This window comes from Zymoseptoria tritici, chromosome 12 (genome assembly GCF_000219625.1).
Source record: "Zymoseptoria tritici IPO323 chromosome 12, whole genome shotgun sequence".
Classification (NCBI taxonomy): Eukaryota; Fungi; Ascomycota; class Dothideomycetes; order Mycosphaerellales; family Mycosphaerellaceae; genus Zymoseptoria; species Zymoseptoria tritici.
In genome coordinates this window covers 779,503-795,563 of record NC_018207.1, presented here as the reverse complement: position 1 = coordinate 795,563, position 16,061 = coordinate 779,503, and the positions used below count along the sequence as shown (strand labels likewise).

Below are 16,061 nucleotides of genomic sequence, written 5' to 3'. Positions count from 1 at the left end.
GTGACGGCTCTGCTAAGCGACCGGCGCGGTTAATAGTGTACTGATTTCGGTTCGCGCATCTAGACGTTGCTCGGACGCCTTCTGATCTCCGAGCAGAAGCCGTCGTACGCCGCACGGTTAAGGTACGACAGATAACACGACTTTGACGTTCTCTGGAATGTGGAGTTGGGTGAATCTTCGCTGAATTGGTACAGGTTCGGATCGGCTTGCGTACAATGCCGCGATCATGCATTGCTGCATTTCGAGCTCCAAGCACAATGTGTTTATCCTCGTCTCCATGCTATGCCACTCTTGCGACTCGACTATCGATACATTTTCGCGATGCGGTCTCTAACCCTCAAAGGTGAGCGAAGTACCGATCTTGTGGCCGGCCTCGTTGAGCTTGTTGGTGTCGAGAGAGAGGCCGAGGCCGAGGGTGGTGCCAGCGTTGAGCTTGGTGCTGTACGCAAGAGCAGCGATACCGCGGTCGTTGATCTTGGCCTGAGAGAATGGTCAGTCTAAGGCAAGAACAATGCAACAATCGATTCCGTACCTTGGCGAAAGACAGTGGGTCGAGCTTGTACTTGGACGCAATCTCGAGGCCGCTGGCCTTCTGGGCGTTGACGTCGTAGCCGGCCTTGGCTCCGAACTCGACAGAGGTGTTGACGCGCTGGTAGTAGCTGGCGGCGATGATGCTCAGGTTTTGGGTGCCAACGATGCTGGCAGTGTAGTTTGGAGTCTGGTAGCCGAGACCGAGGCTGTACCTGGTGATAGCGGCCTTCTGGACATCGTAACCAGCCTCACCACCAACAAGGAAGCCATCAGAGCCAGCGGTCACATCCACAACGGCGTCGATATTGCCCTTAGCAGTTCCGTAGTTGAGGAAGGCGCGGCTGTGGACGTTTGGGTTCTTGAAGGCCAAGTTGAGCTTCTGAGCGGCAGAACCGGCCTTGGATGGGTTCCAGAGGTTCTGAAGGTCGACCTTGACGCCATCGGCCACAACATCGTTGAGCTCGACCTTGCTGTCAAGCAGGGATGCGGTGGACCATGCCTGGGTGATCGTGATACCTTCATTGTGCCGAAGTGTCAGCGCATAGATTGCTCTTGTGCTCTCGCCGTCCGGCATGCCGCGCGCCACAAAAAAGAGACTTGTTCGCAATGGTGAAGGTAGTCTTGCGACCATTCCGAAGAGTCTCAAGAAATGTTGTGGTTGTTCCGCCTCCTTCTCCTTCTTCTTTCTCTTCTTCACTTTCCGATCGTCGGACGGTATTGAGCTTGAAGGCTATGAAACATCAGTATTGCGTACCTTGAGGCTTGAGAACGTGCTTTCCCTCGACCTGTCGTGGGTGTCAGCCTATGCGCCTTGAATGATTAGCTGTCGGGAGGACGACTTACGGAACCGCTGGTCACGCCGTCGAAACCCTGCTTGCCCTTGACATTGAGCTTGGTGCCATTGGGAGCGTTGAGCTTCACATCGAGAGTGCCTGTATCGTAGTTCAGTCCTGTGCAATGCTAGGAGTAGCTTCAAGCTCTTCACGAACCCTGAGCGGCGTGGTAGAAGTCCTTGTTGATGAGCTGTCCGGAACTGTCAGTGCGTGTCCATCATGAAGACCTCCACGTTAATCCTCCGAAATCGATTGATCGCGTACGTCGTTGGCGGCCTTGCCGAGATCACCGAAAGCCGGGATTGGGAGCAAAGGCGCAAGGCCCTTCTCGACCCTATCGGGAGTGATGCTGCTCATGTTATTGGAGGTTTGGGAGTGCGATTGAGAAATGCGATCGGTCCCTTGGGATGTGGTATGTAGGTCGTTGAAGGAGGAAGATCTGGCGTTGGTGCGAGTGTTGGCGGAGGAGGACGAATGTTTCTGTTTGAAGGGAGCTGTCAGTTCCAAAATGGCCCGCGGTTTTGCCGATGGCGTCGCGGCTCACGTGTAGTTCTATGCTTTGTTGGTCCGGTAGAGTTCCGCCTTTTTCCGACGTCGCCGGAGGAAACTCCTCACGATACAGCATCGTAGTCATGGCCATCTTGTCGTGTTTCGGGTGATGTGATGACTTGCAGAGAGCATGGAGCAGATGCAAGAGCAGAAGAATGTGAAACAATGGCATGCGTCACGGTCGACCAAGACGTCACGCATATATCTTACAGCTGTCTGGATCATCCTGGAAAATCATCTCTGTCGGCTACGATATAATCAGGAATGCCTCCCTTCTCCTGCGCGTGCTGCACGGCCCAAAGCATTCCAGCGAGGCTTGTGCTACGAAGCTTGCACGGAGAGATGGGAAGGAGGGAATCGAGATTTTCGAAGTGCTTCGACGGTCTGAAGGATCTATCGATGGTATATCTCGCATGATCGCTGCCAACTTGACCTCACAAGTTGCGCCCGGGTGGCTTGGACTGGGTAACTAAGCGGCGGCACGGAGCTACGGCCACACCGCCCAGTCCATCCAGCGCAGACCGCACCCTACAACTGGTACCCTCCGTCGACGTCGTACACGCTTCCGGTAACGTAGCTGCTCTCGTCGCTCAAGAGGAAGCAGACCACTTTGGCGGCTTCTTCTGCGTCCGCCACCCTCCCAATCGGAAGACTAGCGATGAAGGTACCGATGCGATCCTCCTTTCCTGCCACAGCCGCGCGCTGCATTGGGGTATCGATGTATCCTGGTGCAATACAGTTGATGCCTTTTCGATGGGGAGCGCATGGTCAGCCGAGTGCTTCCAGTCGATTCGTCGATCTACTCACGTATGCCACGCGGGCCGAAGTCCTTCGCAGGAGCACGAATGAGCCCTATAACGGCATGCTTCGAAGCACAGTATGCTGCCGAGCCCACGAAGCCTCTGGTCCCACCGACTGATGCTGCGTTCACAATCGCCGAGCCAGATTTGAGCCACTTCAGCTCAGCTTTCATACAGCCCAGTGCATGACGCCCTACCGATCAGTAAGTCAGTCGAACGCCAGCCGAATTCAAGCCACATCTTCATACCGTCAAATTCACCGCGATCGTCATGCCCCATTCCTCCTCTGTTGCCTCTTCCATAGATCCCTTGCCCGGCATTGGACTGGATATGCCCGCCATGTTGGCGGCGCCGTCCAGCTTGCCCCAGCCGTCCACGGTGCGCTGCAGCCAGGCTTCGACCTCCTTCATCTGGCGCACATCGCATTGAACCGCAACGATGTCGTCGGTCCCGATGGCCTGAGCAACATTTTCGAGGGCCGCTGAATTTGCGTCCGCAATGCTGACTTTTGCACCACGCTGGTGGAGTGTTTTGGCTATCGCGAGACCGATCCCAGATGCACCGCCTGTGATGGCAATCACTTTCCCTTCGAAGCTGGACATTGTGAGGAGGCTGTCTTGGGCCGGGGAGCAAAGAAGTTGCCACGAAGCTGGACTCAGACCTCTTCATTCCTGGTTGGACCCCGTTGACCACTGTCCTGCCCCGGTCCATGGCTGATCCGCGGTGCGAACTGGGATGAGCCGTCGTGGTTCCGAAGTCGACACGATCGAGTGGAAAGTAGGGCGGCGAATACGATTCTTGTCAGAGCATGGCAGCATGCCACGACTTGTGCGCAATAGCACTGGCGTTCCGCTAGCTCGACAGCATCATCCTCTCTTCCTCAACTCGGGAGTTGTAAAACAGCATCATTTGGCTGCCCAGCGACCAAAATCAGCCCGGCACTGAACGTTTGTTCAAGACTAAATCTGGTCATTTATGGAGCACAAGTATCGCGAGGGGTGCAGTGCTCCTCGGCTGCGACTCGCCGAGTCGCCAACTCGGTGTCAAGCTGCACAATTGCAGTACCTCTACAGCTTTGACAGCATCGCCCCGCATTGTGCTTTAATCTCGACAACGAACGGACTAAATTGTACTGCATTGTATTACAATGCGTATTGCAGCTGTTCCCAGGCTTCTTTACACATGATTGACTCGACAGTTCTAGGACCTCGTCTGCTTCTATCCTTCATTGCTGAGTTTGATAGAGGACTACGAACACAATGCCGTGGTTAAGCAATTGGAAGTATCCTCTACCAGAGGAGGACCTTATATCGTGGACGTTCGACCATTGCGACTATGATCGCGACAAGCCTGTGAGTGAGTTCCCGGAATGAACCAACAGGAAATTCAAGCCTTCGAAATATAGCAAAGATATCTTTCAATCACCTTCTAACAAGTTCGCAGATATACATCGACCTCGACACTCCTACACGCACCCTTTCCTGGACGCAATCCCGCCAACTTGTTCGCAAACTATGCGCAGGCTTCCATGCCGCCGGTCTCCGCCAGGGAGATTGCGTGAGCATCGCCTCCTTCAACGACATCATGTACTGCATCGCCTTCCTCGGTATCGTCGGCTCAGGAGGCGTCTTCTCAGGAAGTAACCCGGCGTACACTCCATACGAGATTGCTCATCACGTCAAGACGGCCAAGGTCAAATTCGTGCTCGTCGAACCCGAGCTCTTGGAGACCGTGCTAGAAGGCACCAAAGGCGTCGTGGACCGGAAGAATATCTTCATCTTCAACGTCCGCGGCCAGCCTTGCCCGGAAGGTTTTAGGTCGTGGGAGTGGTTGCTGCAGCAAGGCGAGTCCGACTGGGTGCGCTTCACTGGCGAGGAGAAGTGTCGTAGCACAGCAGTCGCCAGGCTGACGACCAGCGGCACCACCGGTCCGCCGAAGATGGCGGTGCAGAGCCACTACAACGCCACGAGTTGGTACACCATGACTTCCGAAATCAGCGTGCCAGAATGGGAGATTCGGAACCTATTCCCGTTGCCACTCTTTCACGTCGCGACTGTGCCAGCGGTACACTGCGGTCCGCTGAGGAGAGGACATGTAGCGTATATCATGCGGAGATTCGAACTGGAGCCGTTCCTGGCCGCGGCGGAAAAGTACCGTATTACGGTGCTGGGTTTCGTGCCACCGCTGGTCATCGCGATCATCAACTCGCCGCTGCGACATAAGTACTCGCTCAAATCGGTGCGACGAGCAGGATGTGGTGCGGCGCCGTTGGATCGGGAATCCGGAGAGAGGTTGAAAGCGTTGTGTGCGGATGACTGCACTTTTACGCAAGTGCTGGGGTCGACAGAGACGACGGGAGTGTTTACTTGCTTCTACTATCCGGACGAGGACGACACCGGGAGCGTTGGTAATACGATCCTGCCGAATTCGGATGTCAAGTAAGTCGCCTTTTGCTTTTTGGATCAGGAGATTCTTACTATGGGTATAGGTTGATCGACGATGACGGCAACGACATCACCGAGTTCAACGTCGAAGGAGAGATGTGTGTCCGCGGCCCTACGATCGTACCAGAGTACTTCGAGAATCCGAAAGCCAACGCCGAATCCTGGGATGCAGAGGGCTACTTCAAAACCGGCGATGTCGTGTACTGCGATCGGGAGACCAAAAAGTGGTACATCACAGATCGCAAAAAGGTAGATAGACCGATCCGAAGATTCTGCGAACTGGCTTCTCGCTGACATTGCTTCACTTGCAGGAACTCATCAAAGTTCGCGGCTTCCAAGTAGCACCTCCTGAGCTCGAAGGCGTGCTACTCTATCACCCCGACATAGTCGACGTCGCAGTCATCGGTCTTCCCGCGCCTCCCAACTCCGATGCCGAGCGACCAAGAGCGTACGTCGTTCGGCGACCCGGGTCAAGCATCTCAGAGGACCAAGTGAAAGCTCTCATCACCGATAAGCTTGCGTCGTACAAGAAATTGACGGGAGGCGTGCTGTTCGTGGATGAGATCCCGAAGAGTGCGAGTGGGAAGATTTTGAAGCGGGTCCTCAGGGATGAGGCCGCGAAGGAGGCGGTTGCTGGGGTAGGCATTATGAGGGCTTCGAAGTTGTAGATGCCTTCTGTCGACTGGAATCGACTTTAAGCGGTTGTCTCAGTATGTGCTTTGGCCTTTGAGCATCACATGTGACAAAGATGTCGTCGCCTCTGCGTAGACACGTGGTGCGTTACTGCATGTCTATGCGGGTTGCTGTCTTCAAGACTCACAGTCCAACGCGGTCAGTATCGTTCGCCCTGCGATATACATTACGGAAACGACTTGGTCGTAAGGCGATATCAGAAGTGCTCAGGCTATATCCTTGAGCCAGTCGTGCTCCAACAACTCACTCGCCGTCTTTCGATGGTCAGGGTCGAGTGCTAGCGCTCCCTGTAAGAAATCCGCGAAGACCAGCGCTTCCTCTGCAGACATATCTGAAGGCCGCTGGAACGGACCCTGTTCAGCAACTACGTAGTCCTGGAGACTCGTCTGCTTCAAGGTGGGAATTCTGTGAAGGACGCCTGATCGAGGAGCGCATTGCCTGGTCAGTCGTGATCGAGGGTACACGGCCAGTACGAACCTTGTTCGTTGAAGTACTCGTGTGCTTTGGTGCCTCGTTCGAGTAGCTCGCGAGGCATAGGTCCGAGGACTTCCATGTACTGCGCCAGATGGTCATCGCTGGAGGTCCACGATCCTTCCTTGGCTTGTCCCGGGAATGCGATGTGGCCTTTGACAAATTCGATGATCTGTCTCGCAAAGTTAGTGGCTTCTTTTCGACGTTCATTTGTTCATGTCGCGCTGTCTAGCGAAGTGCGGCTTGACTGACCAGACACCCAAGACTCCAGATATCTATAGGAGCCCCATGGAGCCCCCAGTATGACCTCAGGAGCTCTGAGGTGTTCTGGCTGAACGTTGTCGCTCAGATGTCTGTCGATCCAGGATGCTGAAAAGTTAGCATCCAGATATGGAAAACATGCTCGTGGTTGATTCCGTCTTACCGACGCCAAAGTCAATGATTCGAACAGTTCCTGGTGCACCCGGTTCGCTCTTGGGAGTGACTTGCTCAAGACTCTGTCCCATGGCCACATCTGCTTCAGCTGGTCAGTGTACAAGCTACTCCGTCAGCAGATGACCGCTTCCCTTCAATCTGCTGCTGGTTCAGGTCGAAGCAAATGTTCGACGGCTGCAGATCTGTTTCCATGATAGTCAGCCATGGGAGCTTTCTGGTATGGACATAGCTACTCACCTGTATGCACCACTCTACATCTCTCGTGTAAGAATGTCAGACCAATGAGCAGCTGCCGTGAGATACCCTTCATGATCCCCGAGGGTATACGCCGCTGTGTGAAGCGCCGCGCTTGGACACCAAGAGTGCCTCCCAGGACCGGCAAGACTAGACATTCATGTCTCCCGTTCGGGCCTGTGAGCTGAAATCTGTCCCAAAGCCCCAGGACGTGAGCGCCATTGGGCTGGTCCTGCCGATTCTGCTCGCGAGTGATCGTTTCGAGTATCTCGATTTCAAAGATGTCGTGCTCGGTACCATAGCAATCGTTGGTCAGCATTTTAATTGCGACATATCCATTCTGTCTGCTAGGATGATCAGGATCGAGCGTTGGCAAGGCCTCTAGATCAGCGTTTAGATGCGTACTGCAAGTCCCTTGCCAACCAGACTCGTGAATATGTGCCTTGACCTAGCTGCTTGATAGCCTCGTAGCGCCCGTCATGAAATCTTTCCTGATTTCGCACGGAGTAGTGTCTGTCCTTCGAGTTTTCGAGCTTTGCGGTCGCGTAAGTAGTCGCAGTTCGTACCGGCCGAGAGTCGAGTCTGACTCGTTTTGAAAGGGGCGGAAATGAGGTCTTGAAGAAGCGCAACATCTGCCACAAAGTGGTCCACAAAAGTTGTGGATTACTAATGCATCATTGCGCGTGCTGATGTCGTTGCTGCAACAAGCATGATGAAACTGTGAGCAGGTCAAAGTAAGGCTGATGGAGGTGGAAGTGGGGGGTATACCACCTGTGTACGTCTCAACGCGCTAGCCTGTGTCTAGTACAGTGTTGAGCTAGAAGCGGCTAGATTGGCCCCGTGCTCGGCATAAGTAGACCTCCTAGGCAGACTCTTACGGATATTGATACATGCAACAGATCAGAGCCTATTGACAGCCTTCATCGTCGGTCTGGACAGACGATAGTCTGGAAACCATTACATTGTAGCGGGAATGAACGGGGAGAGAGCAGAATCCCAAACGATGGAGTCGATGAGCCTGATGTTATTGTCAACGAATGGCACTATTAAAGAGTGGCTGTCATAATTCTTTTTTCCTAGTATACACGCTGTGATCTTGACCCGCTGTAGTTTGCAAAGAGCGCCGATACCGCGAAACAAAACCAAAAAGAAACTTTCTCCAATTAGTGTATAAGGCATTGAGTGAGGTCCGAGATGGCCAGCATCCCAGACATCGCAGGCGGTCCAGCCGGCTTGCGATGTTTCCTCATTGTAGTCGTTCCTGCAGTGATTTCATGGCATCGCGATAGCCCTCGTCGTATGCACCGCGCTCCATGCCGTAAGTATTCCGTTGCTTGCTCTGACTTGAGTCTGTCGGTGGTCCACTCTGATTCCAGCCGTTCTGTTGGTTGTTGTTGTTGTTGTTGTTGAACGCACCGGCGTGACTTTGACCGACGTTCATGGTGTGACGGTTATTGTTGCCGTTGTTGTAGCTGTCTTGCGATGAGTCCCATCGTGAGTCTTGACCCAGGGGAGTACCTCCGCAAGAACAGGGGCCGCGGTACACATCTGGATGGCCGTTGCCGGTGTTGGGACGGGAACTGTGCAGGGAACTTTCAACGCTGGGCTGCTTGTATAGTCTTCCTGCTTGGTATCCGTTCTGTTCGCTGTGTAACGGCATGATGGTATCTCGCTGGTTGTTCCCTTGAAACGAGCCGTTCTGATTCCCACCATTCCTGAAGTCGATGTGTTGTCCACCCGGCGGGATGCCGCTCGATTGTACGGAAGATGTGTTGGAGTTGGTTCGAGGCAGAACCGTTGCGCAGTGGATGACGACGTCGCATAGCTGCGAAGGGAGATTCGCGTAGTCTTGGTTGGAGCTGGCCGTGCTTGGTTGTGTCGAGTACTGCGGACGTACGAGCTCTGTGGTGGTCGACTGATTTGCTCCATTTTGGACTGCAAGGTGTCCATTCGACATGCCGGTTTGCATCTGGCTGTTTTGCATCTGACCATTTTGCATCTGACCGTTTTGCATCTGACCCCGACTGTTCATCCCCTGCAGGCCATTGCGATCTCCCGGCAACGACGGCCTCTCGCTACTCCGCACACCACTGTCGGCGCGAGTGCCGCTCAATTTTCGTGACAATGCCTTGATAATACCCATTGCTGTGAATGAAAGCACCAATGGAGAAAGAGAAAAGTAGGTGATATAATAAAACAAACACAAAAGAAATGAAGAGCTAATGTAAAAGAATGTCAGCGATACATGTACCTACTCATGCCTTGGAAAGCTCGCTACGACGTCGTGTCGTCTGCCTGTGACTCTGCTCAAGACGTCATGTTGGTGATCTTCCGCCATCTCGCCGGGATGTGGTGAGTAAAGTTGTGCGCCGGGCGGAGGAAGATGCCCGTCTTGAGTTTGGTGCCATGCGCCCATGACTTGTGGGCGACGCCCAGTATAGCCAGGCGTGGCTATATTATGCCTCTGACGATGGGCCCACTGCCCAAGATCGACAACATATCCGGCGATGTGGAAGGCGGAGCTGTGCAGTGACCGTCGTGGCCATATTTAATTAATAACAGGCGTTGCACGCGATGAAGATCGTCGCAACGGCGGTGCTTTCGATGGAAGAATGAAGGCTGAAGATGGAACAAATCGGGATTTGAACATGTTCGCTGATCGTTTGGTGCCAAGACGAGGTGGAACAACCACACTCTCGCTGAAACGAGGATAAAGGGTTCACAGTTCATCATCGTGCACACGAACTGCTGGCCGAAGCATCATCTACTATAAGATGGATGTCAATATGTGTCGCATTCCCACAAGGATCCTGCTGCTGGACAGTACAACTCACTTGCCGCGTCATGTGGCAGAACACTTTCAGCGAGTGCAGGGAAGCCCATCTGGACATCGTGGTAGCGACGAGTTGTACATTGGCCGCATTCACGAGTACAGCGGCCAATGAACAAGGACATGCTCGGGAACAGAATCGCAGTGTATTGTGGGGAAATACTAATGGCCGGCGCCCTCATATCTAGTGACCGGCGCCCTCTAATATTGACTGTTATCCTGAACAGATGATATTGCTAATGCAATATCAGGCCTGTATTAGTGCAAATTATGCTCTTAGCGCACTTCTAATGTCTCTTTACCGGGTGTTGTTGGCATTATAGAGGATAGACGTGTATTTTAGTAAACTATATAGCTCTTAAAACTGCCTCCCTTGGCTAGCCCTTATGTATTACCGTGCATGCAATAGTAGACGTTTAAAGGGCATTGCCGTCGAAGGTAGTAGTAGTTGTTGTCGTGCCGGTGCGGTAGAAGGTAGTAGCATTATATAGCCATGTTGCTACTAGCTATATTGCTGCTGGCTATGTTGCTCTTAGTGCATAGCTCGCATCTATTGCTCGTTACGAGAAGGTGCTTGTGCTAATAGTCGCAGTCTAACTGCGTGTCGGATAGCAGTGTTATTTAGTTGCACACTATAGCTAATGCTATAGTATAAGCTATAAGGCGTGTGAACGAGCGGCTGGCGTTGTTGTTAAGGCTGGCTCTGCGAAGGAGTTACGAGTCTACCCCTTCTACGCGCTCTACCCCCTCTCGCACGCCCTCGTCCACTACCCCTTGTAGCCGCTAGTGCGGTTAAAGCTGGATAATTAGCATTAGTGTATTCGAATGCTGAGGGCTCGCGTGTGTTAGCACGTCCACGCCCTCTGCCTGCACTACGCGGTCGTGCATTATATAGCCGGTTGTTAGGAATTACGGCTGGCTTATAGATACTGCGGTCAACAGCTACAATGCGAGCCAGCGGTGCAGCCTGTTTATCTATATGCCAGTAACGGTAGAACATGTCTATAGTATACCTTAATTCACCGGCCGTTAACATATCTATAATCTTGTGCTTGCAAGGGCAGCCCTATAACTGCGTAAAGTAGTGCGAGCAGACGGTTAGTAATGATATCTTGCCCTCCTTAAGAGCCCTTAATTCGTCGATTGCTAACACCTCTTGCTCTGCAACCTTCTACAACACCTTGCGGTAAATACTACGACAGACCTGTGCGTACGCAGGCTTTAGCAATATACCTAGGATAGCCTTCTGCTTAAGGCTATAAGCATGCTTTAATTAGCCGTCTTAAAGAGTCTACTATGGCTCTATCTTAAGATACAAGCTAAGCACGTTGTGCCGCTTACTAGCTAGCTACTTCTTCAGTGTCGAATGTGCTCCTTTACCGCGTGACGACGACGTCTAACCGAATAAGGGATATTAACTAGTCCAGCAGGCTACTAGCTTCTCCTTGTGCGGCTAGTATTCGCGGTTGATATAGTTATAGAGCTTACTAACCTCCGGTAACTGGCTATAAGCCCAGAACTTCGTGTTGTTGTTGTTAAACTTAGCAACAGTCGCAGAGTTAATAGTGCGTCTAAACAACGCTATAAACGCGACCGCTTTAGGTGCATCTTCCTTTATGCTAGTTGGCTAGCTAGCCTTATTAATAGACAGCACTTGTAGCTACTTCTTACGAGCCTGAGCCTGCACGTTCTTAAAGACGTGCCACCGGCAGATAATTAAGGGTATTATTAGAAACACCGCATCTAGCGCGTTTATCAAGCCTCTATCTCGATCCGTAATAAACAAGCCTGGCAATAGCAAGGGGTCGTGTATTCGTAGAGCAGACGGCGTAGATCTAGGCTTGTAGTGTGTTAATAGTAGTTTCTTTAACTCCTTAAGCACCTATGTATAGGTCGTTACATCCTTACTGCCGATAACAGCGAATCCAAGGGGGATAGTAAGGTTAGCACTAGTGCCGGAGATAATGTCTATTAATAGCCGGTTGTATCGGTTCGTTTTGTACGTGTTATTAAGGATAAGGTACTCCGGATATCGCCTGTAGTACTGCAACATCTAAGGATTAAGGACGAGAAGTCTGTCCAGCTCCTTCTTCTCGTTTATCTTAATCTTGTGTAGTATTCCTTTGTGCTCGAGCAACTTTACGAGAGCCTCTGCAGCCGTTATATCGCCTTAGAGCGCTCGGCGTGCTTAATAGCGTGTATTGCGAATGTCGACGGCTGTCTAGATACAGCTACTACGGTTTTGAAGCCGTGCGAGGGTTGTAGCAACACTAGCGTTAGCATTTAAGTCCTCGTGAATCGTCGTTCTTATAGCATCGTTACGCTCGCGTCGACGGTGGATTGCGAACGCCTAAGGATTAAGAGGCTAGCAATAATGCTCGCGGCTTAACTGCCTTACAATCTATCGACCGGCCGGTTTAGCCATATCCTTAAGAGCGATATCGACCTTTATAGGACAGCTAATGCCAGACCTCCCCCGTTTCGGTCGCTTGCCGTTCGTGGGCCTTGCCTTGCGTTGTCTACCTCGACAGCAGCCTAACACCTTGCGGACGAAGTGCGTCTTCTTATTGTTCTTGTAGGTAGAGGTAATCGACAGAGCATATCCATAAGACATAGCCTATTCGTTGCAGAACTTAAAGGCCTTCTCGGCGCTCTCGAAGGTCTCGTTTGTAGGTAGTAGCTCTAGTTCGACGACCTTATGCGGCGCATCCTTATTACTTCCATTATTAACAACACCCTTACGAGAGCCCTTACTAACAACACTACCCCTAAAGGACGTGCGGTTAAGAGCGCTGGAACTGGATGACTTAGCGGCGGCGGTGACAGCGGCGGTGAGCTCTTAAGAAACCTTCGACTTTTCATCCACCTTACTACTACCCTTACGCAGTCCGTGCCAGCTAACATTATCGCTAGTGAACATATCTATCGTTTCTACCACCTCCTTATTATCCTTACTATCCGAATCGTCCAGCGCCTGCCATAGTGTCGCGTCCGGCGCCGCCGCTAGTCTCGAAACCTCCTCACGAGCTACCGCTCGTTGTGCGAGCCGGTTAATAACGTCTCCGAGAGTCCGTCCACTACCCTTACGAGCACCACCCTTATTAAGCACACCCTTATTAAGCACACCGGAGTCCTTAAGCAGGCGGCGTTCGTATAGCAGCTGCGACGCTGTTAGTAGCGGTGTCGGCGGTCGAAGGGTGGACAACACTAGTGCTATTAAAGGAGCTAGATACAACGAGTTTTAAGGGCAATACCGACGACAAGAGGTGGTGGAAGAAGTTATGGACAACGCGTACACGCGACACGCGAAGGATCCCGTGCACGGCCCTGTATTGCACCGGAAATCGACCATAGTTCGGGAGCTGGACGATACGAGCATTACCGGCGATATGGCTGGACGCCGGTCACTAGATATGAGGGCGCCGGCCATTAGTATTTCCCTGTATTGTGCGTGCCGCAGAAGAAAGGGTGCTCAAGATACAGAAGCATTTTGACATATCTGCTATCAATGCTTCTAGCTCGTTCTCGTCCTGTGCGCCATCTGTCAAGTGCCAATGGCTTGCATGATGTGCACTCAAACTTCGTCATTCCTCTCCACATTTCCTTTCTCTCCCATCCATGCCCATGCTCAATTCATAATACATCTTCTATCATATTCATAAACCTCCATCCAGGTCTTGCGTGACTCAACCTTTACAACTTCCTCAATTCCTCAGCCTGTTGGCGTACCACGGCGTCGTGGACTCGTGATACATCTTCTATCAATCTCACAACCTCCATCGAGGTCCTGCGTGACTCAAGCTCTACAATCTCCTCGACTGCTCAGCTTGCTGGCGCGCCATGGCATCGTTGTAGCCGGCTTGGTAGTGCCCGCCGCTCGCATTGTCGTGGGTGTTGCTGAGCGGGTTTGCGCTGCTGTGTCCGACACCGCCGGCAGTAGAGTGTGATTGCGTGCCAGGGATGTTGCTCGATGCATTATGGGTGGTGAGAGGGTTGGCGGTGTTGTTGTGGCTGCCGGACTGCACTTGAGGAATGTTGCTTGAAGGAAAGTGGTCGTTGCTGCTGAGAGGGTATCCAGTGTTCGAGCCAATTCCACCAACAGCAGAGTGTGATTGGTTGTGGCTGGAGAGAGGGTTCGTGGTGCTGTGTCCGACATTGCCAGTGTTGCTGCCAACGCCTGGAACGTGGCGCTCAGCAAAGCTCTGGTCGTGAGCCAGAGGCTGGTTGACAGATGTGCCGCTGGTCAGGTTGCCAGAGTGGCCGAGCGCGGAGTGCTGGGTTTGACCATGGGTGTTTGATGACAGACCGCCGTGAGAGCCGCCAGTCAGTCCTCCTTGGTGGATGTTCGATGAACCGAGATGGGAGGGTTGCGTGCCTGACAGACCGCTGTGGGCATGGTCATTCAAGCCGCTCTGGTGCACATTGGAAGATCCAAGGCCAGAATGGCCAGTCTGAGAGTGAGAGCCACCAGTCAGACCTCCTTGATGGGCGGACTGGCCTTGAAGACCATGAGTCTGGTTGGAGCCAGTAAGACCACCGGTGTTCTTCTGATCGAAGTTTGTACCAGTGATCGGGTCGTCCGGGTGGTTGGTGCGCTTGCTGCTGAGAGTGTCTTTGGCCTTGTCCATCATGCCACGGTTGTCCGGACCAGTTTGATGGCCGTGACCGTGGTTTGAATGCGAGTTGCCAGAAGCATCGGAAGTGATGTGGGCGGTCTTAGCAGTAGGATCGTACGAGCGGTCTTGCTCGAATGGACCATCGCCGACCTTGACCCCGCCAGCGGTAGGGATGGCGGAGTGGTTCTCCAATGTGGCGTGAGGGCCGCTAACGGGCTTGACGGAAGACTTCCGGTGCTGGGCGCCGTCGTGATGAGCGTCGTTGCTGGCGTTGAGAGCGGTGCGTTGGCCTTCGGAGCTGTATGGATCGAATGGCTGAGCTGGGGTGTTGTGTGCGGTGTTGGAGGAAAGAGTGTTGTGCTGTCCTGGACCGCTGGAAACATGGTGGCCTCCAACGCCCTCCTCTGGACCGTGAGTACTGGTGTGAGAGTGAGAGTCGTGGGCGTGCTTGTCATTGCTCTTGCTACCAATGCCAGGGATCTTGTTTAGCAAACCGGCCATTCCACCGCTGGACTGGTTGTTGTGGGTCGAATTCGTGGCGTTATCGTGGGAGTGGCCAGCAGTACCGGCATGGTGGCTGGAAGTTTGAGCACCGTGGGGTGGGTGAGTCTCGTTTCGGAGTCCGGAAGTTGTGTTTGTATCGTGAGATCCCGTCAAGCCGGTTTGTCCAGGCGCAGAGTGGGAAGTCTGGCTTCCGATGACGTTGTCATGGCCATGCCCAGGGAGGACGCTTCCTTGTTGAGCACCAGTCGTGGCAGTGCTAGGAATGTGTGATCCAGCGTGAGTAGAGGAAGCGTGGGATCCAACGACGTTGTCATGGCCATGTCCAGGGAGGACGCTACCTTGTTGAGCACCAGTTGTAGCAGTACCAGGAATGTGAGATCCAGCATTGGTAAAGGTGGCATGGCTGCCATGAGGCAAAGCAGAAGATGCAGAAGTGTGCTCAGCAGGGAACGAGCCGGGCATTCCGGAGTGCTGTTGAGACTGACCGGTCAAATGCGAGCCTTGTCCGACACCGTGTCCGCCGACAGTCCCGGTGGTTTGGTGAGCGGTCGTAGGATTGAGAGTGTGATCGTGAACGTTGGACGCATGGCTTCCGGGCAAGGCTGAAGTTGCAGACGAGTGCTGAGCTCCGTGAGAGCCGGTCAGACCATCATGCTTCTGGTTGTGGCTTGCGAGATGCGAACCCTCGCCGGAAGTGCCGCCAGTGATGCCACTCGTCCCATGTGCAGTTGATGATGTTGAGGTAGGGTTGTGGAGATTTGAGGAGCCTGTGGTCGGGTGTGTTGATGAGGAGTGGACGTTGGATGTGTTGTTGACGTCGTCGGTGGTGGTTGACTTGTTGCCGCCGAGCTTCTCTTCGATCTTTTGGATGATACCCATGATTGCGAGTCGGTTTTGTTGGTTTGTGTAAGGTGGATGTGGTTGATGGAGTGAATTGATTGATGAAGAGGTGGAGTATGGTATGCAATGTAGGCTGAGTTTGATAGTGCAAAAAGAAGCGTCCTCCTACCTTTCCTTCTCTTCATATATACCGTCTTCCTACCTTTCTCCATACCAACCGCACGTCATAACATGCCCAAGCTACGTACCACAATCAGCAAACCAAGCCTGCCACCGAGCAC

The 16,061-nt window shown here is 52.9% G+C and overlaps 6 protein-coding genes across 6 annotated transcripts; 1 reads left to right on the top strand and 5 right to left on the bottom strand.

Moving 5' to 3' along the window:
- Nucleotides 1–165: 165 nt before the first annotated feature.
- Nucleotides 166–1,814, bottom strand: MYCGRDRAFT_77435 (uncharacterized protein; the record flags this gene model as incomplete). Its single annotated transcript, XM_003847900.1, has 6 exons — nt 166–480; nt 533–1,047; nt 1,286–1,316; nt 1,375–1,463; nt 1,521–1,554; nt 1,629–1,814. The coding sequence occupies 6 exons, from the start codon at nt 1,719–1,721 to the stop codon at nt 331–333; spliced, it is 912 nt and encodes a 303-aa protein (XP_003847948.1).
- Nucleotides 1,815–2,441: 627 nt separating this feature from the next.
- On the bottom strand, nt 2,442–3,315 carry MYCGRDRAFT_97060 (uncharacterized protein; the record flags this gene model as incomplete). Its single annotated transcript, XM_003847899.1, has 3 exons — nt 2,442–2,638; nt 2,721–2,868; nt 2,962–3,315. The coding sequence occupies 3 exons, from the start codon at nt 3,313–3,315 to the stop codon at nt 2,442–2,444; spliced, it is 699 nt and encodes a 232-aa protein (XP_003847947.1).
- A 657-nt stretch (nt 3,316–3,972) lies between these two features.
- Nucleotides 3,973–5,825, top strand: MYCGRDRAFT_50632 (uncharacterized protein; the record flags this gene model as incomplete). Its single annotated transcript, XM_003848095.1, has 4 exons — nt 3,973–4,069; nt 4,095–5,151; nt 5,202–5,406; nt 5,469–5,825. 4 exons carry the CDS (start codon nt 3,973–3,975, stop codon nt 5,823–5,825), a joined length of 1,716 nt encoding a protein of 571 aa, XP_003848143.1.
- Nucleotides 5,826–6,056: 231 nt separating this feature from the next.
- On the bottom strand, nt 6,057–7,622 carry MYCGRDRAFT_50394 (uncharacterized protein; the record flags this gene model as incomplete). The annotated part of the gene is given in 6 exon segments (XM_003847898.1): nt 6,057–6,255; nt 6,315–6,497; nt 6,721–6,838; nt 6,858–6,938; nt 6,994–7,337; nt 7,396–7,622. The coding sequence occupies 6 exon segments, from the start codon at nt 7,620–7,622 to the stop codon at nt 6,057–6,059; spliced, it is 1,152 nt and encodes a 383-aa protein (XP_003847946.1).
- A 614-nt stretch (nt 7,623–8,236) lies between these two features.
- On the bottom strand, nt 8,237–9,133 carry MYCGRDRAFT_97057 (uncharacterized protein; the record flags this gene model as incomplete). Its single annotated transcript, XM_003847897.1, has 1 exon — nt 8,237–9,133. One exon carries the CDS (start codon nt 9,131–9,133, stop codon nt 8,237–8,239), a length of 897 nt encoding a protein of 298 aa, XP_003847945.1.
- A 4,490-nt stretch (nt 9,134–13,623) lies between these two features.
- Nucleotides 13,624–15,819, bottom strand: MYCGRDRAFT_111483 (uncharacterized protein; the record flags this gene model as incomplete). The annotated part of the gene is made up of 1 exon (XM_003847896.1): nt 13,624–15,819. One exon carries the CDS (start codon nt 15,817–15,819, stop codon nt 13,624–13,626), a length of 2,196 nt encoding a protein of 731 aa, XP_003847944.1.
- Nucleotides 15,820–16,061: the final 242 nt, after the last annotated feature.